The 19,668-nt window shown below is 54.6% G+C and overlaps 1 protein-coding gene across 2 annotated transcripts in view; it reads right to left on the minus strand.

The window, feature by feature from the left end:
• Positions 1 to 1,683: 1,683 nt before the first annotated feature.
• LOC111153955 (decapping enzyme, scavenger) overlaps positions 1,684 to 19,668 on the minus strand; it is a 38,283-nt gene continuing 20,298 nt past the window's right edge. For both annotated transcript variants that reach the window (XM_022513303.1, XM_022513304.1), the window contains 4 exons: positions 14,624 to 14,769; positions 9,069 to 9,182; positions 3,982 to 4,092; positions 1,684 to 2,120 (listed from right to left, as the gene is read on the minus strand). In XM_022513303.1, the coding sequence (XP_022369011.1) occupies positions 1,854 to 2,120; positions 3,982 to 4,092; positions 9,069 to 9,182; positions 14,624 to 14,769 (638 nt within the window). In that variant the 3' untranslated portion in view covers positions 1,684 to 1,853. The remainder of the gene's footprint in view (positions 2,121 to 3,981; positions 4,093 to 9,068; positions 9,183 to 14,623; positions 14,770 to 19,668) is intronic.

Consider the following 19,668-nt stretch of genomic DNA (forward strand, 5'->3'; position numbering starts at 1 on the left):
GCGACAGTTCTTGTACACGGACAAAACGAGCCAGGGGTTCCCGTCAAACTGGCCAGACGTTTTATTGCTTCATCTCCTTCTGGGGAGGAAGGCCGCTGCCCCCCAGTGCCATCCCTCTCCCTGTAACTAGTCCCTTCGGCCTCACTGCCTTATTCCCCATGGGCTATCCTGCCAGACATGCAAGGGGTCAGCTACCCCGCCAAGCACTGTGATCCCACAAGCATGTTCCGTTGGTCTTCCTAGGGGACCTTGTAGACCAGCCTCTCCCACATGCCTATTTTCAGGGTAGCTTCCTGGGTGCTGCCTCTTTTTATTCCTACAGTTTGTTTGGCTGTCTGCCCCAGTAGCCTGGAGGGTAGGAGCTTCGGTTTCCCAACAGCTAAAGCACCGCCTAGCTCCAAAGTCGATCAGTAAGTCAAACCATACCAGAAAGCAACACCAGTAAGTCAAACCATACCAGAAAGCAACATGTTAATTACACGCAGGACGCTTCACAGATCCTCATCCCTGTTCTTTCACAAGGGAACAGGCTCAGGACACCTGGGGTCTGGTCCAAGGCTATGGGGTGAATGTCAATTCCAGGGGGAGACACTTCTGTTTGTTCACCATTCAGCAGTCTCCAGGGCAGTGCCTGGCTTGCGATGTACGTTTGATAAGCCTTTGACTCTGAATTGTTGCCTGGTTCTAAGTCCAGGAATTGCAGAATACGGGCCATCCCTACCTTATGCTTCCTTCTTATCACTTAGCAGAACCGAACATCCTGAGAAGGCCTCCAGAGGAAGCACAATCCAGAGGGGCTGAGGGACTAACACGCCAACGCCAGCCCCTCTCCGCAGTGCGATACCCACACGTCCCCCGTGCTGAAGTGAGTGCCTTATGTGTCCAACCGCATGCCCTCACCTGCGTGCCTATGACGTCACCCTTCCCAGATAGCCCCCGCTGGCTCCCCAAGGCTACCAGCCTCACTCTGGGATCCCTTCCTGGCCTCCAGATCCTTTGACAGAGACCCGTGTCGCTGGTCACACCTCGAAGCCGAGCCCCTCGGAGCTTCCATCCCCACCGCAACCCTATCATTTTGCCCTTGACAGGCTGTTTGGTGTTTGGTCTTCCGGCTGCTCTCTGTGAGTTTGTTTTGTCTTCCACCCTAGATAACAACCTCAAGGCCAGAGGCTCACTGACCAAATAACAGAGGCAAAAGCAAGCTTTTTTGGGCTTGCATCATCTGATTCCTATTAAAACCCTCCCACTTCCAGGCGGCAGTCCTGCATCCTTGTCAACAAGAAGTTTTATCGGCGGGGTTGCGATCTCCGTTCTGGGGAGGGCAAGAGGAAGCCCTGGCAAAAACACTCTATAGATGATTTCCAGAGAGTTTTTGTATTTGGTTTTTTGGGGGAACTCCTGGACACGCGCGCCTCGAAAACCACGAGGAAGATACAGCAAATGGAAAGAAGGAAAGGGAACGTGAGAGCAGAGTAGGAAGGACCAAAGATAGGGAGAGGCACTGCCCGATCCGGGACATGGAAATCACCAAGAATGGTGCTTACTGGGATTTAGAGAAAGCCCTTGGCATATATCGGGGTCAGCAGAAGCCACCACCCCTGTCCCTTGACTTGGCTCCTGTCCCAGATATTCCTATCCTGTTCTGCCCATGCCACCTGCCTCCCCAGGCATCAGACCACACCAAAGGAGACCAATATTTTATTCACATCCTAGGAATAAGCCAGTACAAAATACATTTTTTTTTTAAAAATTCACTTGGTGCTAAAAATCCTGAGCCCCTCCCCTGGTCCCTCCCACCCCCGTCCCCAATCCCACACATCTGTGCTCTTTGCCGGGCAGTCCCTGGGTTGGACTCAGCTTGTCTGGACCTCCTGCAAGAGCCTGAGCAGGGGGTCATCAGCCCTGAGGGCGAAGGTGAGGGTGCGCCGCTGGTAGTGGTCCGGGTCACACTCCAAGTTCTCGATCACGTCCGCTAACAGATGAGCCCGCTCCACGCCTGTGCCTGGGGCCTCGAAGCCCAGAGCCGTGAAGTGCACGTGCAGATGGTAGTAGGAAGGCAGGTAATGCAAGTACACGCGGAGCTGGTCCCCCTTCACCTGGTAGCGCTGCAGGATGGCTTCCTGAGGAGAAAGGGGGTGCAGGAAAGGGGTCACTGTGCTCCCCATAGGCCCTCCTCTGGCCCTGCTCCCCGACTGGACTCTGGACCGGTGACAGAAACCCCCAGAAACTCCCTCCTACAGCTAGCTGCAGGTCCCCATCTTCCACTGTAGGAAATCAACAGAAGCAGGTGACAGCAGCAAAGCAAAGGCTTTTCTCCCAAACGAAGGGAGCAGGGGCCTCCATTAAGGTTCCACACTCCAACTTAGATGAAACACTGAAGCTCCTCTAACAGCTGCTCTTGGGACTCTAGGAAGTCCCAGCGCTGAAGAACAGGCCCCAGAGGTCCAAGACTATATGGACTGTCCTCCCCCGCATGCCTGATGCCGACTTAAATCACTGAGGAGGTGGGAGGGGGGCTTACACCCTCTCTTAGCATAGAACAGAGTGAAGTGGGGGAACAAGGGTGATAGGGATGGGGCTGAACCGAGGCTTGGTAGAAGAGAGAGGAAGGGGGAGGGCACATGGGAAGGGCTGCTAGAAGACCCAGGGAAGGTCTGGCTGGACTCCTGGTGGAAGGAGAAAGCACTGACTTTGACCCTGGCTCCCTCTGTCCACCCCCCACCTTGCTCAGGGGTAGGGCTATTTCTACCAAACCCCCGGTCTGGAGCCTCCAAGGCTTGGCATTAATAGGAGAGTCTGATTTCCACTGTGGGTGAAACCCTGAGCAGGTCAGAGGTGAAGAGAAAAAGATGAGGGCCTCAGTGGGCTCAAAATACACCCCACAATCACATCCTGCACTTGGAACTCTGCCTTGGGATCTCTGCAGTGGTGTGAGGCCAAGGCTAGGGCACCTAAAGCCCTTGGGGGGATAAGTATGGCTGGCCTGTTGGGACGAGGCTGCCCGAGCTGCCAGGACAAGTGGAAGTGTAGGCCCAGCATTGCCCTGCAAGAAAGACGCCACTCTGCCATCCAGAGGCTGCTTCAGGAGAGAAACGAATTACTCCACAAAGATACAGGCAGCCATAGAGGCAGTGATGTGGGCAGGGAGGAGGGAGAAGGCGGGACAGGGTGCAGTGGCAGGACAGCTGGTGTCTAGAGGTCAGCAAAGAGCGGCTCCCAGAAAGCCCTTCCCCCACACTTGCAGCAGAACCACTGAGAGCAGCTCTCCTGGCCGGGTACCCTGGTGACTATGGGGCCCCAGCACAGGGGCAGCGTCCTTGAATGCCTGAGTGAAGGAAAGATGGGGGCCACCCCACAGGATGGGATTTCGCAGCATCCCATCGACATACTGAGGCCCAGGGAGGTGAGCTGATGAGTCCTGCCCAGGCTTACTCAGGTGGTGAGGGTCAGGATGTCAGGACCAAGACCACGACCCAAGATTCTAAACCCTTTTCCCTCGCCTCCAGGGCTCCTCTTTAATTGCATGTGATTCAGCAAATATCGCCCTACAAAGCACCCTAGGACGCCAGGCGCTACAGAACCCAGGCTCTGGCCTCGGGGCAGAGGAGGAGGGCCATGTGCACACATCGGAGTCGGGGCCCATCTGCCCAAGAAACGTGTCTGGCATGACACGGCTGTCATGATCCTGGGACAGGAAGGGTCCGAGCAGAGCTGCGCAGGAGAGAAGCCCGGAGGCAACAGTGAGAAGCCAGGCAGAGAAAAGGCGGCTAAAAGCGGAGCTGGAGGAAGGGCAGGACCAGGGGACAAGGGCCTTGTGAGTCCATCTAAAGAGCCTTCCTGGGGTCGTGGGATGGTCATCCAGAGAGAAGCCCTGTTCCCAGATGGACTTCTGCGAAGCGTGAAGAAAGTGGCCAGGGAGCACACCGGCACTGGAACAGAATTCGTCCGGGCTTCCGTGTGGATCTGGCCGAGATGACTCACCTGGCCCTCCCGGAGGATGTTCCTGAGCAGCGGCAGGTGCTCTGGAGTGAGGTCCCGAAGCGATCGGATGCCGCGGCGATGGCAAATGGCGATCAGGTACAGGTCATCGAGCTGCGCAGAGATCGGCAGGGGTCAACCAGGCTCAGCGGCGGACAGAGCCAGGGGAGGCTGCCTATCCTGGAATCCTTCAGGGAAGCCAGGACACGCCTGCCCCCAGGCCTGCTGCAGTGCTGGCCACAGACGATCCTGGGGAGCCCACGGCAGGGCCGATCCCCTGGGGCAATGGGGGCCTCCAAGTGCCTGGGATGAGTGGGATGGTCTAAGGACAGAACTTCTCTTTATTCTTCCTACTCAAGAATATCATATGGGAGTATTTATATTCTCACAGAACTGATGGGGGGAGGGCTAGGAGGAGAAGGTTCAAGAAAATGCCAAGGACAACTCTTCCCCTCCAAGAGTTCATATGCTAACAGAATGTACCTAAGTAGCTACTACGAGACAAAGTTTTTCAAAAGTGCAGGAAGAAAAAGGAAGACTAGCTAGGGTGATCCAGACAGGCTTCCTGGAAGAGGAGGCAGAGAATCCAGGTCTTAAAGAATAGGTAGTGTTTAGAAAAAGGGCATGTAGGTAGAAGGAACGGTGAAAGCGAAGACTCAGAGGGAAGAAAGTACAGAGCATGTGAGGGTTGAGGAAGCAACCTGATTTGTGGGGAGTCCGGTGCAGGTGTAGAAGGATTTGAAGGGTGAAAGGGGACCCCAAAGCCCGCTCAGGAATGAGCACACCAGAGTGCTGACCCTTTTTCTCTCTTCCCCTATCCCACAGGACTCACACAGGATCCTTCCTGCTGTCCTTCCCGAAAACAGTGCCTGGCTGAAAACCTGGAGGTTGTAACAGTGCAAAGAACCAAAGTCAACAAGGTCTTGTGCCAGAAGGCAAATGCACTCTTCCTCCACCCAGAAAACCTTCCTGCCCCTCCCGCTCACTCCAGCCCTGACCTGAACTGATGCTCACATCCATGTGCAGGCAGGCACCAGATGCCAGGGCTCCCGGAGTGAGGCACGGGGGAACCCCAGAGCTGCTACATTCCTCAAGGGCATGATCCGGGGACCGTGAGTCACTCGACCAAATCCCCGAGGGCCCCAGTTTGAAAACTGAGAAGGAGGATGCCCATATGGAGCCTGCTGTCCAACTGTGCCCCTGCACACCAACACAGTCTCTTCATACCACGGACATTCTTCTCTAACAGTCTGGCCTCTCAGCCTCAGGCCTGCTCCAGACGAGCCCCGTGGGAACCACCCAGCAAATGGCTAAGCTGTGCCTACCTAAGCTGCAGTTTGCTCCCAAGCCCTTTTGAGACTTTCCCTCCTTAGGGCCTGTGCCCAGGAAATTTTCCCTCTCTCTTTCTAGGAGCCCAAGAAGAAGCAGGAAACAAGACTGCCTTAACCTGGGGTGTCTGCACACCTGCTGGTATCTTCAGCTGTTCTTACATGCCCCTGTTGCAGACTCAGGTAACAGCAGCACTTGTTTTAGATGACGTCTGCTGACAAATCACAAACACAACATTAAGTCACACCTCTCTGCCCCACGGGCACGGGAGGAGGCATGAAGCTGGCTGCTGGGCGTCTGCTCACAGGGCGCATGAGAGAAGGAAAAGCAACCCATCCTTTGATAGCAAATGTGACCCCCAGATTTTCCACAGGCAGTTCAGGCCCGCAACCCCCACCCTGGGGCCTAGAGAAAGGGTCTGAAGAAAGCTAGACAAGGAGCTGGCAAGGGTCTCAGACTGGTACCCCCGAAGGCAGCCCGCTGATCATTCCGGGTAGACTAGACACTATCAATCTCTTTTTATGAGGCAGGACCGCAGAATCCAAGTAAGAGCTTCCTGGCAGGGGGCAAGATGGAGAGTGGCCGGAGCCCTGGGGAGCCACCTCTCCACCTCTGGAGTGACCCAGAGGAAGAGTTTCTTGGTCTGGGCGTTTTAGACCCAAGAACCTACCTGAGATGAACTGAAAGTACACATTGTGTCCACTGAGATCGATACGTACATACACACACAATATGCAAAGACTATGGCTGGAAGGAGACACAAAGAAATTGTCTAGGCTAAGGGGACAACTTCCAAGCAAGTATTTGTACTACTTGCATTTTTACTGCGCGTCTGTGAGGAGGGAGCAGAAGGCAAGCTGAGGACAGAGCATAGGCTGACACCCCGCAAGCCCCCGCCTCCCTAGGTGGGATCTGTGTCACATTCCTCAGGCATCCCCGCTGCCCTAAAGCCAAGGGAAGGAAAGACAAATGGTTAACGTAGAGAGATTACACTCCTGCGGGACAGGGGTCTCTCTCAGTTTACAAATGTCTTAGTGATTCACAGGAAAAAAGCATTCTTATCAATAAGGTAACTTCCAGAAGGAAACTGCCAACATCTTAACGTTAATGCTTTGCTAGAGGGAAAAACAACCTTAACTCCACAATGGCAAGGCCTCTAATATCTTGTAGGTCCTCTTCAGCTTAGGAAGCTTCTTTTGAAAACCTCTCTTTTTCTTTACTCCCAAGTATACAAACAGCCACCCCTCACAGCCCTGGGGCAACAGCTCCTTCTGCCCGTGGATCCTATCCCCATGCTGTAATAACACCACCTTTTTGTACTAAAGACGCTTCAGGAATTCTTTCTTGGTCGTTGGCTCTGGACCTCACCTACATTCCCAAACTACATCACATTTATTAACTAGACCATTAAAAAAAAGCAAATAAAAGAATATACAACTGATTTCTTACACGAACTGGGGAAGGGAAGCAAGACTCTCTAGCAGACATTAGGCATTTGACAAATACATGTGAAGTGGACATATGAGTAGACAGACAGACGGATGGACAAAGAGTCTCTTTAATCGCGGGCCAGCAGCTGCGAGCGTATCTTTATGATATACTTTCCTCGGGAGAAACAGCAGCAGGAGAGATTTTAGGGTGGCTAGGACAGCTCCTTCAAGCAAACACCAGAGTACCTCTTTCCTCAGTCCCCTCCTCGTATGAGGACAAAGAACAGAAGTCCAGGCCCGGTCTGTCTCGCCTGCTGGCTACACTGGCAAGTTCTAAAGGAGCTGTCCATTTCAGTGTTCTGTCACAAGCCAGGGATTCCAGACAATGAAATACCCGCAGCAGCACCGAGACAGACGCTAATTAAGCAAAGGTTAAGAACAATTGCACCTGTATGGCCATCAAAGGGAAGTCTGACATTTCATAAGCCTATTCGTAAGCCCCAAGGGTGAGCCCTGTGGCTGGGAGCCCAGTGCCCTTCCGGAAGACTTTCCAGTCTTAAAGGGGACAGACAGGCAGTTCCACTGGCAGGGCTCGCAGGATGCGGGCCAGCACAAGGTCAAAAGGACGATGCATTTTCTTTAGTTATCTTCTTCAAAGATCTCAGGAGGTAGAGGCAGTTGCCCCTACCTCCTATTCCATCTCCCGTGACCCAGTCTGCGACCCAGGGCCTTCCGGCACAGGGCTGCCCACGGGGAGACAGGACAGATGGGGGCTTACAGAGCTGCACAAAGGCGTCGCCCAGAGCTGTCACTAGCACCCCTATCCTTTGACCTTGTCCCAGCTCCCCAGAACAACTCCAGAGCCAGGACTTGCCTCCTCCTCCCTCAAGGCCCATGGTGGGGATAACCTGCAGGGCTGGGGGTGGGGGGTATACTGGCAGCCTCCCCACCACTACCCTGCCCTACCAGTGGGCAGTCAACTCCTTTGTCTCATCGGGCTCGAACAAATCACCACTCAGTGCTACAACTTCTGAAAATTCCCTTCAGATTCCCTACCATCCCTCCAGCCAACTTTAGGAACTCCCGGGAGCCTCTCTTAAGAGGTAGCTGGCAAAAAAAAAAAAAAAAAAAAAAAAAAAAGAGGCAGCTGGCATTCACTTGCCTGGGTGCTTCTGAGCTGACATCTTGTCCCTTTACCCTATCCACAGGCCCTCAGCCCCCTTTATGAGCAGTGAGGGAGCGGCATGGTAGGTCTAGAAGTTACCAAATCAAAACAGAGTAAACTACCAAGGAGCGCAGTTTAGGACCCAATGGCAGGCCAGGAGGGAGAAAGCAGGAGGGAAGGTGTGCGTGGAGATGTGCGTGGAGATGTGATGGGCAGGACCGCGGAACAATGCCTGTGTGTGACGGGTCCAGGAAGCAGAAGGGTCCACCCAGGGGCAGCACAGCTCAGATGACTCAAGATCTGAACTGCAAGAGAGTGTCCCCGCTCTCCACTTGCTACGCAGCAATCCCATGTCTGGCTTCCTCGGCCAGGCGGTGGGTGGCCCCTGGCCCACCACAGGCTGAGCCTCGCTTGAGGCCATGCTCCAGGCCATGGTGGGGACAGCACTTCCCACCACACGGTACTCTGCCTGTCGCAGATACCGTCGTTATTAAAATTCCACCCAAACAGGTGGTGGTGCACTATGGCTTTGGTGGTGGGCTGGGGTGGCAGGAGAAAGAAGAGTGAGACAGAGGGAGTCTGCAGAGCACCTGAGAGAAGGTGAGTCAGGTCAGCTCTGCTGGAAACCTGCTCTTTACCAGGATGGAGGTGAGGGGCATGGAGGCGAGGAAACAGAGCTGAGAGGGTCAGGTAGAAGCCCTGGCCACTGGAAGACCCCTCTTAGCCGCAGGTGGTGGAGGGGACCCCTCCCGGACTGGGCGGTGGAGGGTGGGTTGGTTGCCATGGTTCCTTCCTATCAGTGCCTCACATCACGGGCCTGCCTGGATCTGCTGGAGTCCAGGGGCGTGGAGAGAATGTAAACAGTCCTCAGGGTTCCAGGTACTCCTGGAAGGGAGAGTGGCGGCCAAGCCACTTGGCTGGCCGAAGAATGGCCCGTGTGGTTATGGATGCAAACATCACCCCTTTCTTCAGCCCCTGGGTGGGAGGAGAGCCAGGAAGAACTTTAAGCGGACACATGAAGGTGTACGTGTTTGTGCCCAGCTCAGGCCGCCACTGTTGGTGAGTTCACACTTGCTCGGAGAGACCTACGTGGGAAAGCAGGGCAGGACGGAGGACCAACAACCAAGTTACGGGAGACTGGAGAGCCCCGGCAAGAAAGCTTTTACCTGCTGTTGGCTCCACTTGAGATCGGGGATGAGGACAAAGCCATCGGAGGGATCTGGGTTCTCAAAAACAATCCGGTCGGCTTCCGCCTTCTTATCCAGAATGTTGTACACCCACTGGAAGGAGTGGGGAGAGAGAGGGTTCACACAGCTGCTCTTGACCTCAGGGGAAACACCACAGACTAACCATCAAGGGCCATTAAGCTCAGGGGGTTCTACACTCCAGCTGCCTTGTCCCCATCGCTCTGCTCTCAGGGGTCCAGAGACTTCCCCTCATGGGCATTGCAGCTTGGACTGGTCCAAGCCCTTTAGGTCCTTCCTGTGGACATGCCATGGACATGATCACTGGGCCTCACAGGCCTGTTCAGTGTCCATCCCCTCCGTTGCCCCCAGGACTCAGGATGGCTATCTCCATAGGCCCCTCCCCACTTTATTCAGGACCGCAGACAAAGCCGGTCACAAGGTGCTCCTTCTGCCCAGCAGGGCAGGACAGGCCGAGGGCCCAGACATTAATGCATGGAGGCTTCGCATCCGGCCGGGTGGGACTCTCGCCAGCGGTAGGCTCGGGGCCTCCGGAGCTGCAGCAGTCTCAGCTGACATGGGCCCTGTGCGACACAGCAGAAGTGGCTCAACCGGGAGACGGCAATTACACAGACCTTTCCTGTCAGCGCAGGGCCTCCGGCACCACCCCCACAGACCTTTTTATCAGCTGCTGGCAGTCTTCAGAGAACCCTTCCCTGAGTTCTAGTGTGGATCCCAGGACATCCCTGGGATAGGGTCCTGGTGGCCTCTCTGAAGAAGCCAGCCTGCAGGGAGGTTAAGATAGGAAAGCCCCTATTCTCACAGGGCTCAAACCTACAGACCTCTTTTCTTCTCCACTTCCCCAGAGCTCTGAGTCAACTCTCAGCTTGAAATTTGAGAGAGGAGCCTGCTAGAGAGCCGGAGACAGGGCAGTGGCTGGGCTGGCCCCCAGGAAGGGCCTCCTAGCTCGCTGAGGGGGTTGATCGGAGGGCCAGGGCACCCACACAACCAGCCAATGGTGGGCTCCTCTGCCCATTCCCAGAAGTTCGGGCACAACTGGGGTCCGCAAAGGCCAGCGGCAGTGGAGGCTGCTCTGGAGTCTGCCCACCTCATCCCGAGTCCACATCCTCAGCTCTCAACTGGCATTTGTAAGGTCAAATGTGACTGTCTGAGACAGAGAAGGGAGGAGAGGGTGCCTGCCTGGGGAGATCCAGGGCTCCCAGACCCCCTGGTAGGGCCCACCCACTACAAAAGAGAAGCCTTGCCAAGAATGCTGGCTGTGCCCTCTTCCTGGGAGTGGGCTAGAGGCCAGTCAGCAGCGGCTTCCTCGGGCCACAAGGGGCCATGGCGATGCCCAGCCCAGCATGTGGAGACAACCACGGAGGCATTTCCTTTCCCACTGGAAGGCTCGCTGGGAATGTGCTGTAGGAAAAAAAAAAGCCAGAACCTGACCCAAAGCACCTCAAAAGTAAAGAAGAGGTAACAGGAGGAGAACACTCTGTGGAGAGCCCTGGAGCGGCCTCCCTGGGGCCCCTGCTTATCTCTTGCCGACAAGTAAGACACCCCCACTCAGACTGGAAAGCTGTGTGGTAGCCGATAGAGAACAAACTGGTTCTGGAGCCCACCAAAGCTTGGTTTCCTCTCCCACCTCCTCACTAACTAGCTGACACCTTGGGTAAGTGGCGTATTCTCTCTGAGCCTCAGTTTCCCCCTTTGAGGGGGAGAATGATACCTGTATGTCAGGGTGGAGTGGAGTGTACAGGACTGAGAGTACCCAGCACAGCACAGGCCCTGAAGAGTAGAGGCAGGTGCTGGGAAAGCTCCCACGCGAGGGGCCGTTGGGCTGCAGCCCTGTGATGACAAGAACGGGCGCTCTGCTGGAGGCCACGCACCGAGAGAGGAGGCAAGCAAAAGTGAGGTGGTGGAGAGCAGCCTACCGCATGCCCGGGCCCAAGGGCCTCCCTGGGACTCCCACTCACATGCACTGGTGTCCCCATGTGGCAGGTTAAGGAAAACGCAAACACGAGAAGTCCACCCAATTCCAGCCCAGAGCCTGGCCCCAGAGCCCACACTCCAGGCCACGTAGGGAAGGCCTCTGGGAGAGCGGGAGGGACGTGCATCCACGTCCAAGGCCCAAGCCAGCAGCCTGGATAAGGGGGAGGGCGGGCACCAGGGAAGAGAATTCACACAAATCACAAGGTGGGGGGCATGTAATGGGCAGCAAGCCCATCAGAAAGCCGCCCGGAAGACGCAGCCAGCCCTGGCTTCTGGAACACACCTGGCAGACTTCCTTGCAGTAGGTGACACTGGCAATTCCCCTCCCTGGGGACACCTCCCTCCCCGTCCACTCTCCTCCTGCTGAGTGCTCACCCACCTGCTGGCCGCTCTCCTGGCCATCCTTCCCCTGACCACACCTCCAGCTGTCTCAGCTCTGCCCCGGCCCCAGCCCCAGCCCCAGCCCCGCACATGCACAGCAGCAGCGACCACGCCGGCGCCTGGTGCCTGCTGGGATCCATGGCAGGTGTGTGGTCTGTGGCACCCCTCTCGGTCCCCATTGGAACCGCAGTCACATTTTCCAGACAAGGAGCTGGGCTCACAGGTGCGGGGCACCCACACTTCTCAGAGATGGCAGAAGTGGAATCCGAATTCTGGGCTGACATGCCACAGCCTGATGACTCACAGGACCGACAGGTTTAGCCTGATGGTCCCCAACGCCCGGGACCCGGATGTCCAACGGCATTGTTTGATGAGCTACAAGCACCTCAGACGTGAGGAGCCAAACAGGGTAGTGGGCTAAGAGCGCAGGCGCCAGGGGGATGCGGCCTGGCTGTGAGTCCCATCTCCAAAGTGTCACCGAGAAGATTCGGTGAGGTGATGCACCCCTCCCAGAATGCTGGAACCGTCCCCACACCCAGGGAGTGCTGGCAAGTCCCAAACTAAACTGTCTCCCACATGACCCTCTCCACTGTCCACGGCCCCCGTCCTGGTTGAAGATCCCACAACCTATGCACGACCGCCCACGCGGGACCTGGATCCACCCCAGACCCTTCACTTGCCTCTTGGAACCCGCCACCTTCCAGCCCTGCTTCTCAAATCCCCGCTGAAGCCTTCCGCCACTGCCGCGGCCTCGGTCCAGACCCACCTGGGCCCTCACAGCCTTCCTGCTCCCACTCACTGGACACCCCAGCAAGTCTTTAAATCTCATGGAACCCATATGCTGAAAACCTTTTAGGGGACCCTCAGTACCTATGGCAACTGTTCTGAAATCTGATGATCATTAGAAACAGAGATTTAAAAAAAAAATACAGATTTCCCAGCTCCACTCCCTGAGCATTCTGACCTAGGAGATAGGGAGTAGGTCTCCATACTCTGTATTTTTAAAACTCTCCACAGGCAAACCTGATGAACTGCAAGGGCTGGGAGCTCCTGGTCTTCCGACTAGGTGCACCCACCTGCTTCTGGCCCCTGCTCACCTTCTCCTATTGTCGCCTGCCCATCCCCCGGGCCTCTGTGCCTCTGCACTTCTCTTCCTTCTGCTTAGAACGCCCTTCTCCAGCCTGTCCACCCAGCAAACTTCTGTTTGTCCCTGAAAACCCAACTGGACGACCCCTTCCTCTGGGAAGTCCCCGACTGTCTGAGCTAAGCAACCCCCTTCGTGTCACTACCAAACCTCGCATACAAACCACCTGTGGGACAGTATTCCATTATATCACACTCAGACTCCGTATCTGTCACCCCTACAGGACTCTGGGGCCATTACAAGTGTTTACCTTGGTGACCCTCCAAAGCCTAGCACATGGCCTGGGACATGCTCAATGAACCTAACGACTGTTGTCTGATGAGCCGAGTGCTTGTAAATGTCACTAGAAATAGTCAAGAAAAAAACACACGAGTGCTTGTGTTGAACAGAATTTGGCAGAGTAGTGGGATTTTGTATGATTTTCCAAGACAACTAGATGGTGGTGTATAAGAAAGTACATATACCACTCACATCAACTTTAAGGACCTCCTCCTTTGGATCCGATATTTGTGCAATTAGTGCCACAGAACACATATTCCAGGTGATCCCTCTAGGACCCTGGAGAGCAGCAGCGTATCTAGGAAGACGGAGATCCAGCTCCTTTCCACTTAGAAGACAGAGAGAGCAAGTGCAAGGACTTAAAAGAAAAAAAAAATCGAGCCAGCTTGAGCCAGAGGAACTGGTGCAAACACAGCACAGGGGGGCCAGGGCTACCAGCCAGCAGGGTCATCCCTGGGGGAAAGAGGGCTGTCGGCACACAGGGCCTCCTGTACATCTGCCAACCATCTCCACCCTTGTTTTTCCCAAGCGCAACTGGCCTCTCCGGCAGGGCCCCCACACCCAGGGTCCCTGCCCTCCTTCAGGTCCAGGGGAAATGGCTCCGAGTGTCCTGCACGTGAGCGGCCACCATCGCTATGACCTGAATTGTGGGGAGAGGAGGTGAGAAGCGCTCAAAGAGAACAAGGGGGAGTGACGGACAGATAGATGGTGAGAGCCAGTGAGTAAGCAAGGCAAGGCCTCATCCATCATATTTAAACAATTTTTTTTTTTTTTTTTTTTTTAAAGATTTTATTTATTTATTTGTCAGAGAGAGAGAGAGAGGGAGAGAGAGCAAGCACAGGCAGACAGAATGGCAGGCAGAGGCAGAGGGAGAAGCAGGCTCCCTGATGAGCAAGGAGCCCGATGTGGGACTCGATCCCAGGACGCTGGGATCATGACCTGAGCCGAAGGCAGCTGCTTAACCAACTGAGCCACCCAGGCGTCCCATCATCCATCATATTTAATGCTGAGCATTCACTCGGGGCCAATTCCAGGCAGAGGCTCTGGTTGGCACTGGGCCTTGGGCCAAGGAGAAGTTGGGATCTCGGAGCTAAATGGCCTTGCGTCTGGTCTAGTCGCAGATGCCAAACCTCACATAAACCCGAGAGAAGAGGTCTTGCCCTGAGCCGCCAGGGCCATCAGGACCCTGCCCTGTAGGGAGTGAACGCAAGGGGAACGAGCAAATGAAGTTTCTACTCTGGGCCTCGACTCCCAGAGGCAGAACTGGGAATAAAAGTCTTGATCGGGGTTAGGGGGCGACCCTGGCATTGGTCCTGACCCATTCACAGATCCAGGTGAGGGCAAAGCCCTTCTGGGATGGTATCAGTGCTGCTGGAGACACAGATTCTTCAAAGGCCTAGAGGCTGCTCCGAGAGGCCCACAGAGCCTCAGTGGCAGGCCCAAGACAGGGGTCAACTCCCTTCCCCGTGAAGCCTTCCCTGACCCTCCTGGGTAAGAGTGAGCACCTCAGCCCAGAACTCCCTGTGCCCCTCGGTTTCTCCCGTCTCGTGCAGTTACTTCGGCATCTGTGTGTGGACCTCTGCACCGGGAAGGACACAGGCCCCCTGAGGGCGAGTTTTCCACTGTGCCCTCTGCCCGACCCCAAACCTGTGGGACAGTGCCATCCCCCGAAAGAGCCGGGAGGGAGAGTCAATGGCCACAGGGAGTCCTCCGTGTCTGCACCCCGTGGGCCGGTCACCTGGATGCTGAGGGTCTGGGACTCCAGGTGGGGTAAGGTGATGTTCCTGTAATCGCTTCCTGTCTCTCGGACCAGGCGGAGGTCCTGGCGCAGGTACTTCTGCAGGTGCTTCTCCGTGGCGGGGTAAACCACAGTTGTCTTCACATCTGCAACGACAAACACAGCCCGGGGCTGTAAAGTGAGGCGCACTCTCTGCACAGGGGCCCGCCACCGTCTGGTCCCCAGCACAGAGCGGGGACCCCGACCCCGTCTCTGATTTCCTAATGAGAGGAGCCAGAGACGAAGAGGTTACGGTCACCCGGAATCCACCCGGAATCCACCCGGTGCCTCATGCAGGTCAGCTCCTGCAGTGAATCACACTCAGCATCCAGGAGCCACAGGGTTTTTGCTGGTGGGTCACTGGACCCCTTGCCACCCTTCCCCCTCTGTTCTCTGCCTAAGGAATGAAAGCTTTTGGACACTTGTCACATAGCAAATTTCTTGGTATGTGGCTTTCTGGACCTGAAGCTGAAAATCTGACTTAAAGGTAAGTGGCCTCCCCTCCTGCAAAGCAGAGGGGCACAGCGCGGTGGTTAAAGGCACGGACTCCGGAGCTGGACTATGTGCGTTCGAGTCCTGGCTCCACCTGTTACTGCCTTGGGACCCTAACCCCTGCCCAGTTATTTAATCTTTCCAAGCCCTGACTTCCCCATCTGTCAGCTGAGGATAATAATAGCTCCTGTGTCCCAGAGTTGGGAGGATTACACAAGTTAATACCTGAGAAGCACGGAGAACAATGTCTGACACAAAGTAAATACAATGTCAGTGCTATTTCTTTTTAAGATTTTATTTATTTATTTGACAGAGAGAGAGATCACAAGTAGGCAGAGAGGCAGGCAGAGAGAGAGAAGAGGAAGCAGGCTCCCGGCTGAGCAGAGAGCCCGATGCGGGGCTCAATTCCAGAACCCTGGGATCATGACCTGAGCCGAAGGCAGAGGCTTAACCCACTGAGCCACCCAGGCGCCCCAGTGCTGGCTACTTTTAATCGGCCTGCCTCAACCGTGGCACCACTGCCATTTTGGCCCCGATACTTCTCTGTTAGAGGGGCTGTCCTGGGCATTGCAGGATGTTTAGCAGGATTGCAGGCTTCTAACAGGAGGTTGGTAAAACCCTCTTTCCATTGTGACAACCAAAAATGCCTCCAGACAGTGCCAAGTCTCCCCTGGGGGACAAAATTGCCCCTAGTTGAGACCTGCTGTTTTCATCAGCAGGAAATCTTGTAGTCTTCTGAAACAGACTCTAGGCTAGGGTCCCGGTCCAACACCACCTGGTTTGGGTTATATCCTTTCCCTATTTCTAATAACACCTGCTACAACTGTTAATCATTTATATGTAGCGCTTCAATATAGATGTTAAGGGCAGGAAAGGAAAACAGTATTCTAAAATCAGCTGGGATGTTTCTCAGAAGGCCCATGTCCTCCCTGACTCCCTTATCTTTGATTCAGAGTGCCCTCTGAGGGAAACCCGAGGAAAGCCCAGTGGGCACATTTTAACACTCCAGGGAATTTCCATACTCACCTGCATACCTGCAGGCCCAGCTAAGAACTACTAACCTTTACTTTCGTATCTGGTCTAAGGATGTAGGTGACTTGAATCCCCATTTCACAGGAGTCAGGACTCACTGGTATCATGTGGCAGAGGTGACATGGGACCTGGGGTCACCTAACCCTAAAGCTGGTGCTCTCCCACCACCTGCCAACTGGCCCCATATTACTCCAACAGCCAGTGGAGAAGGCCTGACATGCTACACCAAGCATATGACTTCCGGTGAGGATCAAAGGTCCTGGTCCATCGGTTCTGGGGGGTGTAAAGCAGCCCAGCACAAAGACACAGGCTCTGGACCCAAGCTGACATAATGTTCTCCCCTTCCTGACTGTGTGACCTTGGGCATAAAACCTCTCAGAGTCCCAGTTTCCTCATCTGTTAAAGAGTGGTCATAAGGGCGCCCGGGTGGCTCAGTGGGTTAAGCCGCTGCCTTCGGCTCAGGTCATGATCTCAGGGTCCTGGGATCGAATCCCGCATCGGGCTCTCTGCTCAGCAGGGAGCCTGCTTCCCTCTCTCTCTCTCTCTCTCTCTGCCTGACTCTCCGTCTACTTGTGATCTCTCTCTGTCAAATAAATAAATAAAATCTTTAAAAAAAAAAAAAAAAAAAGAGTGGTCATAAAATCTGCCCCAAAGAGTTGTCATCAACATTAAATAAAACATGTCATCTGGACCACTGGCGGCACTGTTGTCACCCCATTTCCTGGGCATCTCTGGATCTGACCCTGAAAGGGAGGCAGAGGCCTCCTCACAACCCTCAGGGCAGCAGCAAACAGATCCTCACTCCTCACTCCCAACACTCCCTAGGAGCCCTGCTAGCGGTCAAGTACACCCAGATCTCAAGACACAAAAGAATGCCACCAACAGACCGAATGACATCCCCTTAACTCCTGCAGTGGGCTCTAGAGAAATCCCTTATCCAAGAGCAGCTTGGCAGAGAAGAACAGCCTGAGTTCCAATCCGCACTTCGTAGCTACGTGACGGGGACATCATTATGGGAAGTCAGCGAGCAGTGGATGGGAAGCCTTTAGAAAGTGTCCCCACACAGAGAAGTGCTCTTCAGATGCTAGCTCTCCTTGTTGTGTTTGCGGTTACTCTGGTAGCCCGGGCTGGCAAAGCTGTGAGCGACGGCACTCCCTCGGTATGGGGGAGATGGCCGGGGACAAAGGCAGCATGCACGTTGGAGAACAGCCTGCCCTGCCGGCCAAGAACACACAGCCCTGGGCTCGCGGCCTGGGGCTCCCTGGCTGTTCCAGATCAGAAAGCCGCTGGGCCCGCGAGCATGCCCCTGTCTGCCAAGGCTTGTCAAAGACTGCCCAGCCACCCAGGGTGCTGGGAAACAAGGGCCTCCCCAGGCCAGCCCTCTCCTGCCTTCTCTCTCAGCGGCAGGGAAAACACAACAACGCAGTTTCCAACTGCTCACTTCCTGCCATCTTTCTTCCTTTTCTGAGGAACTCTGGCCTGGATGCCTAAGCCCCGTTGGTGGACCCTGAGCCCCCTCAAAGCCAGTTTACCCCCTCGGCGTCCGGTCTCTGTCAGACCAGCCCCCAGAAGCCCAGGGCAGGGGCAGGCCGGCCTCACACACTGGCATCAGGGGTAAGGGCGGGCTTCCATGTCCCCCGAGGGGCTGCCACCCCCTCAAACCTGGACCACTCCTCTGGCTTCCTATCATGGCCCACAGAGCCCTCGGCCACCCTGCCCCAAACCTCTCTCTAAGCTCACTGACCACCATCTCTGCCAGAGCCACACAGACCTCCTTACAGTCCCACTAACACAGCCCACCTCTAGACCTCCAACCAGCTGCTCTCACTGCCAGGCAGGCCTCCTGACCTGAGTCAACGGCAAAGCTCTCCAGAAGCCCAGCTTGAGAAGCTCCCCGGACCACATGCCGCCTGTCTTGCTCGCCTGCTTGCGTTTCCTCACTACCTGACAACAGAGTACGGATTTATTGTCTGATTCCCCCATTAGACTGTACCTTCCAGGAGGACAGGGGATTCTCTCTGCCTTTAAAAAGATTTTTAGGGGGCACCTGGGTAGCTCAGTCAGTTAAGCACCTGGCTTTGGCTCAGGTCATGATGTTAGGGTCCTGGGATGGAGTCCTGCATTGGGCTCCACGCTCGACGGGGTCTGCTTCTCCCTCTGCCCCCCCCCCCCCCGCCCGTGAGCTCTCTCTCAAATAAATTAAAAAAAAAAAAAAATCTTTTATTTATTTATTTTTTTGACAGAGAAAGACCGAGAGAGAGGGAACACACGCATGGGAAGAGGGAAAAGAAGCAGGCTTCCCGCTGAGCAGGGAGCCCAACGAGGGCTCAATCCCCTGGGATCATGACCTGAGCGGAAGGCAGACGTTTAACGACTAAGCCACCCAGGCACCCAATTAAAAATCTTTAAAAAAAAAAGTTCTAAAATCATTTTATCCCCAGCATCCAGAATAGCACTTGGCCTACAGGAGATACTCAATAAACACTGAACAAGTGGATAAATGAAACTGGCCTTCTAGACATCAACACCAGGAAGGGCAATTTTGAGCCAATATTGAATAAAATCCCTGGATAACAATCAGTATGTATGCCAATGCGTTTCTCACTGGCAGGCGAAAGCAAACACTGGTGTCTACCCAAATGCCAAGTCGAGGTGTTGACCTGCAAGGGAACCTCATGAGAATTCTGGTCAAGTGTCAATGCCCAAAAAATGCTCAAACCATCAGGTAAAAATATGTTGGGGAACAGGTGTCCATATGCAGTCTCAAAAATATCACCCCACACATTACTTATTAATGACAAAGGGACCAGGTGACCCGAGTTAACATCACTCCGAATGGGACACACCGACATCGAGTGCCTCTGGAGGGCTGTGCGGTGCTATTCTGGCCATAATGCATGGTCTGAATCTGATCAAGAGGGAGTGTCAGCCAGCCCCAATCCAGGGACATTGTACACAACAAGCAGCTTTACAACCCTTCAAAAGTGTCAAAAGTCTGAGAAAACCAAGAAAGACAGAAGGACTGTGCTGGATTAAAGGCCGCTATAGACTGGACTGGATCCTGGAGAAGGGAGGGGAGTTCTGCTGGAAAGATGGTATTGGAACAACTGGTAAAATTTAATAATGGTCTCGACATTACAAACCAGCCTTGTAGAAATGTGAAATTTCTGAAAACTGACCACTTCACTCTGGTTCCTAGGAAACACACACTGAAGCGCTTAGCAAGGAAGGGTATGATGTCTGCCACTTACTTTTCAGTTACAACAGTATAACAAAATATTGTATGTGGAGAGAGAAAAGGCAAATGTGGCAAAATGCCAACAACAGGGCTTTTTTTTTTTTTTAAATTTAAGATTTTATCTATTTATTTGTCAGAGGGAAAGAGCAAGCGAGCACAAGCAGGGGGAACAGCAGGCTGAGGGAGAAGCAGGCTCCCCGATGAGCAGGGAGCCCGATGTGGGGGCTCGATCCCAGGGCCCTGA

Source organism: Enhydra lutris, unplaced genomic scaffold (genome assembly GCF_002288905.1).
Source record: "Enhydra lutris kenyoni isolate GAN:26980312 unplaced genomic scaffold, ASM228890v2 scaffoldscaffold34, whole genome shotgun sequence".
Taxonomy (NCBI): Eukaryota; Metazoa; Chordata; class Mammalia; order Carnivora; family Mustelidae; genus Enhydra; species Enhydra lutris.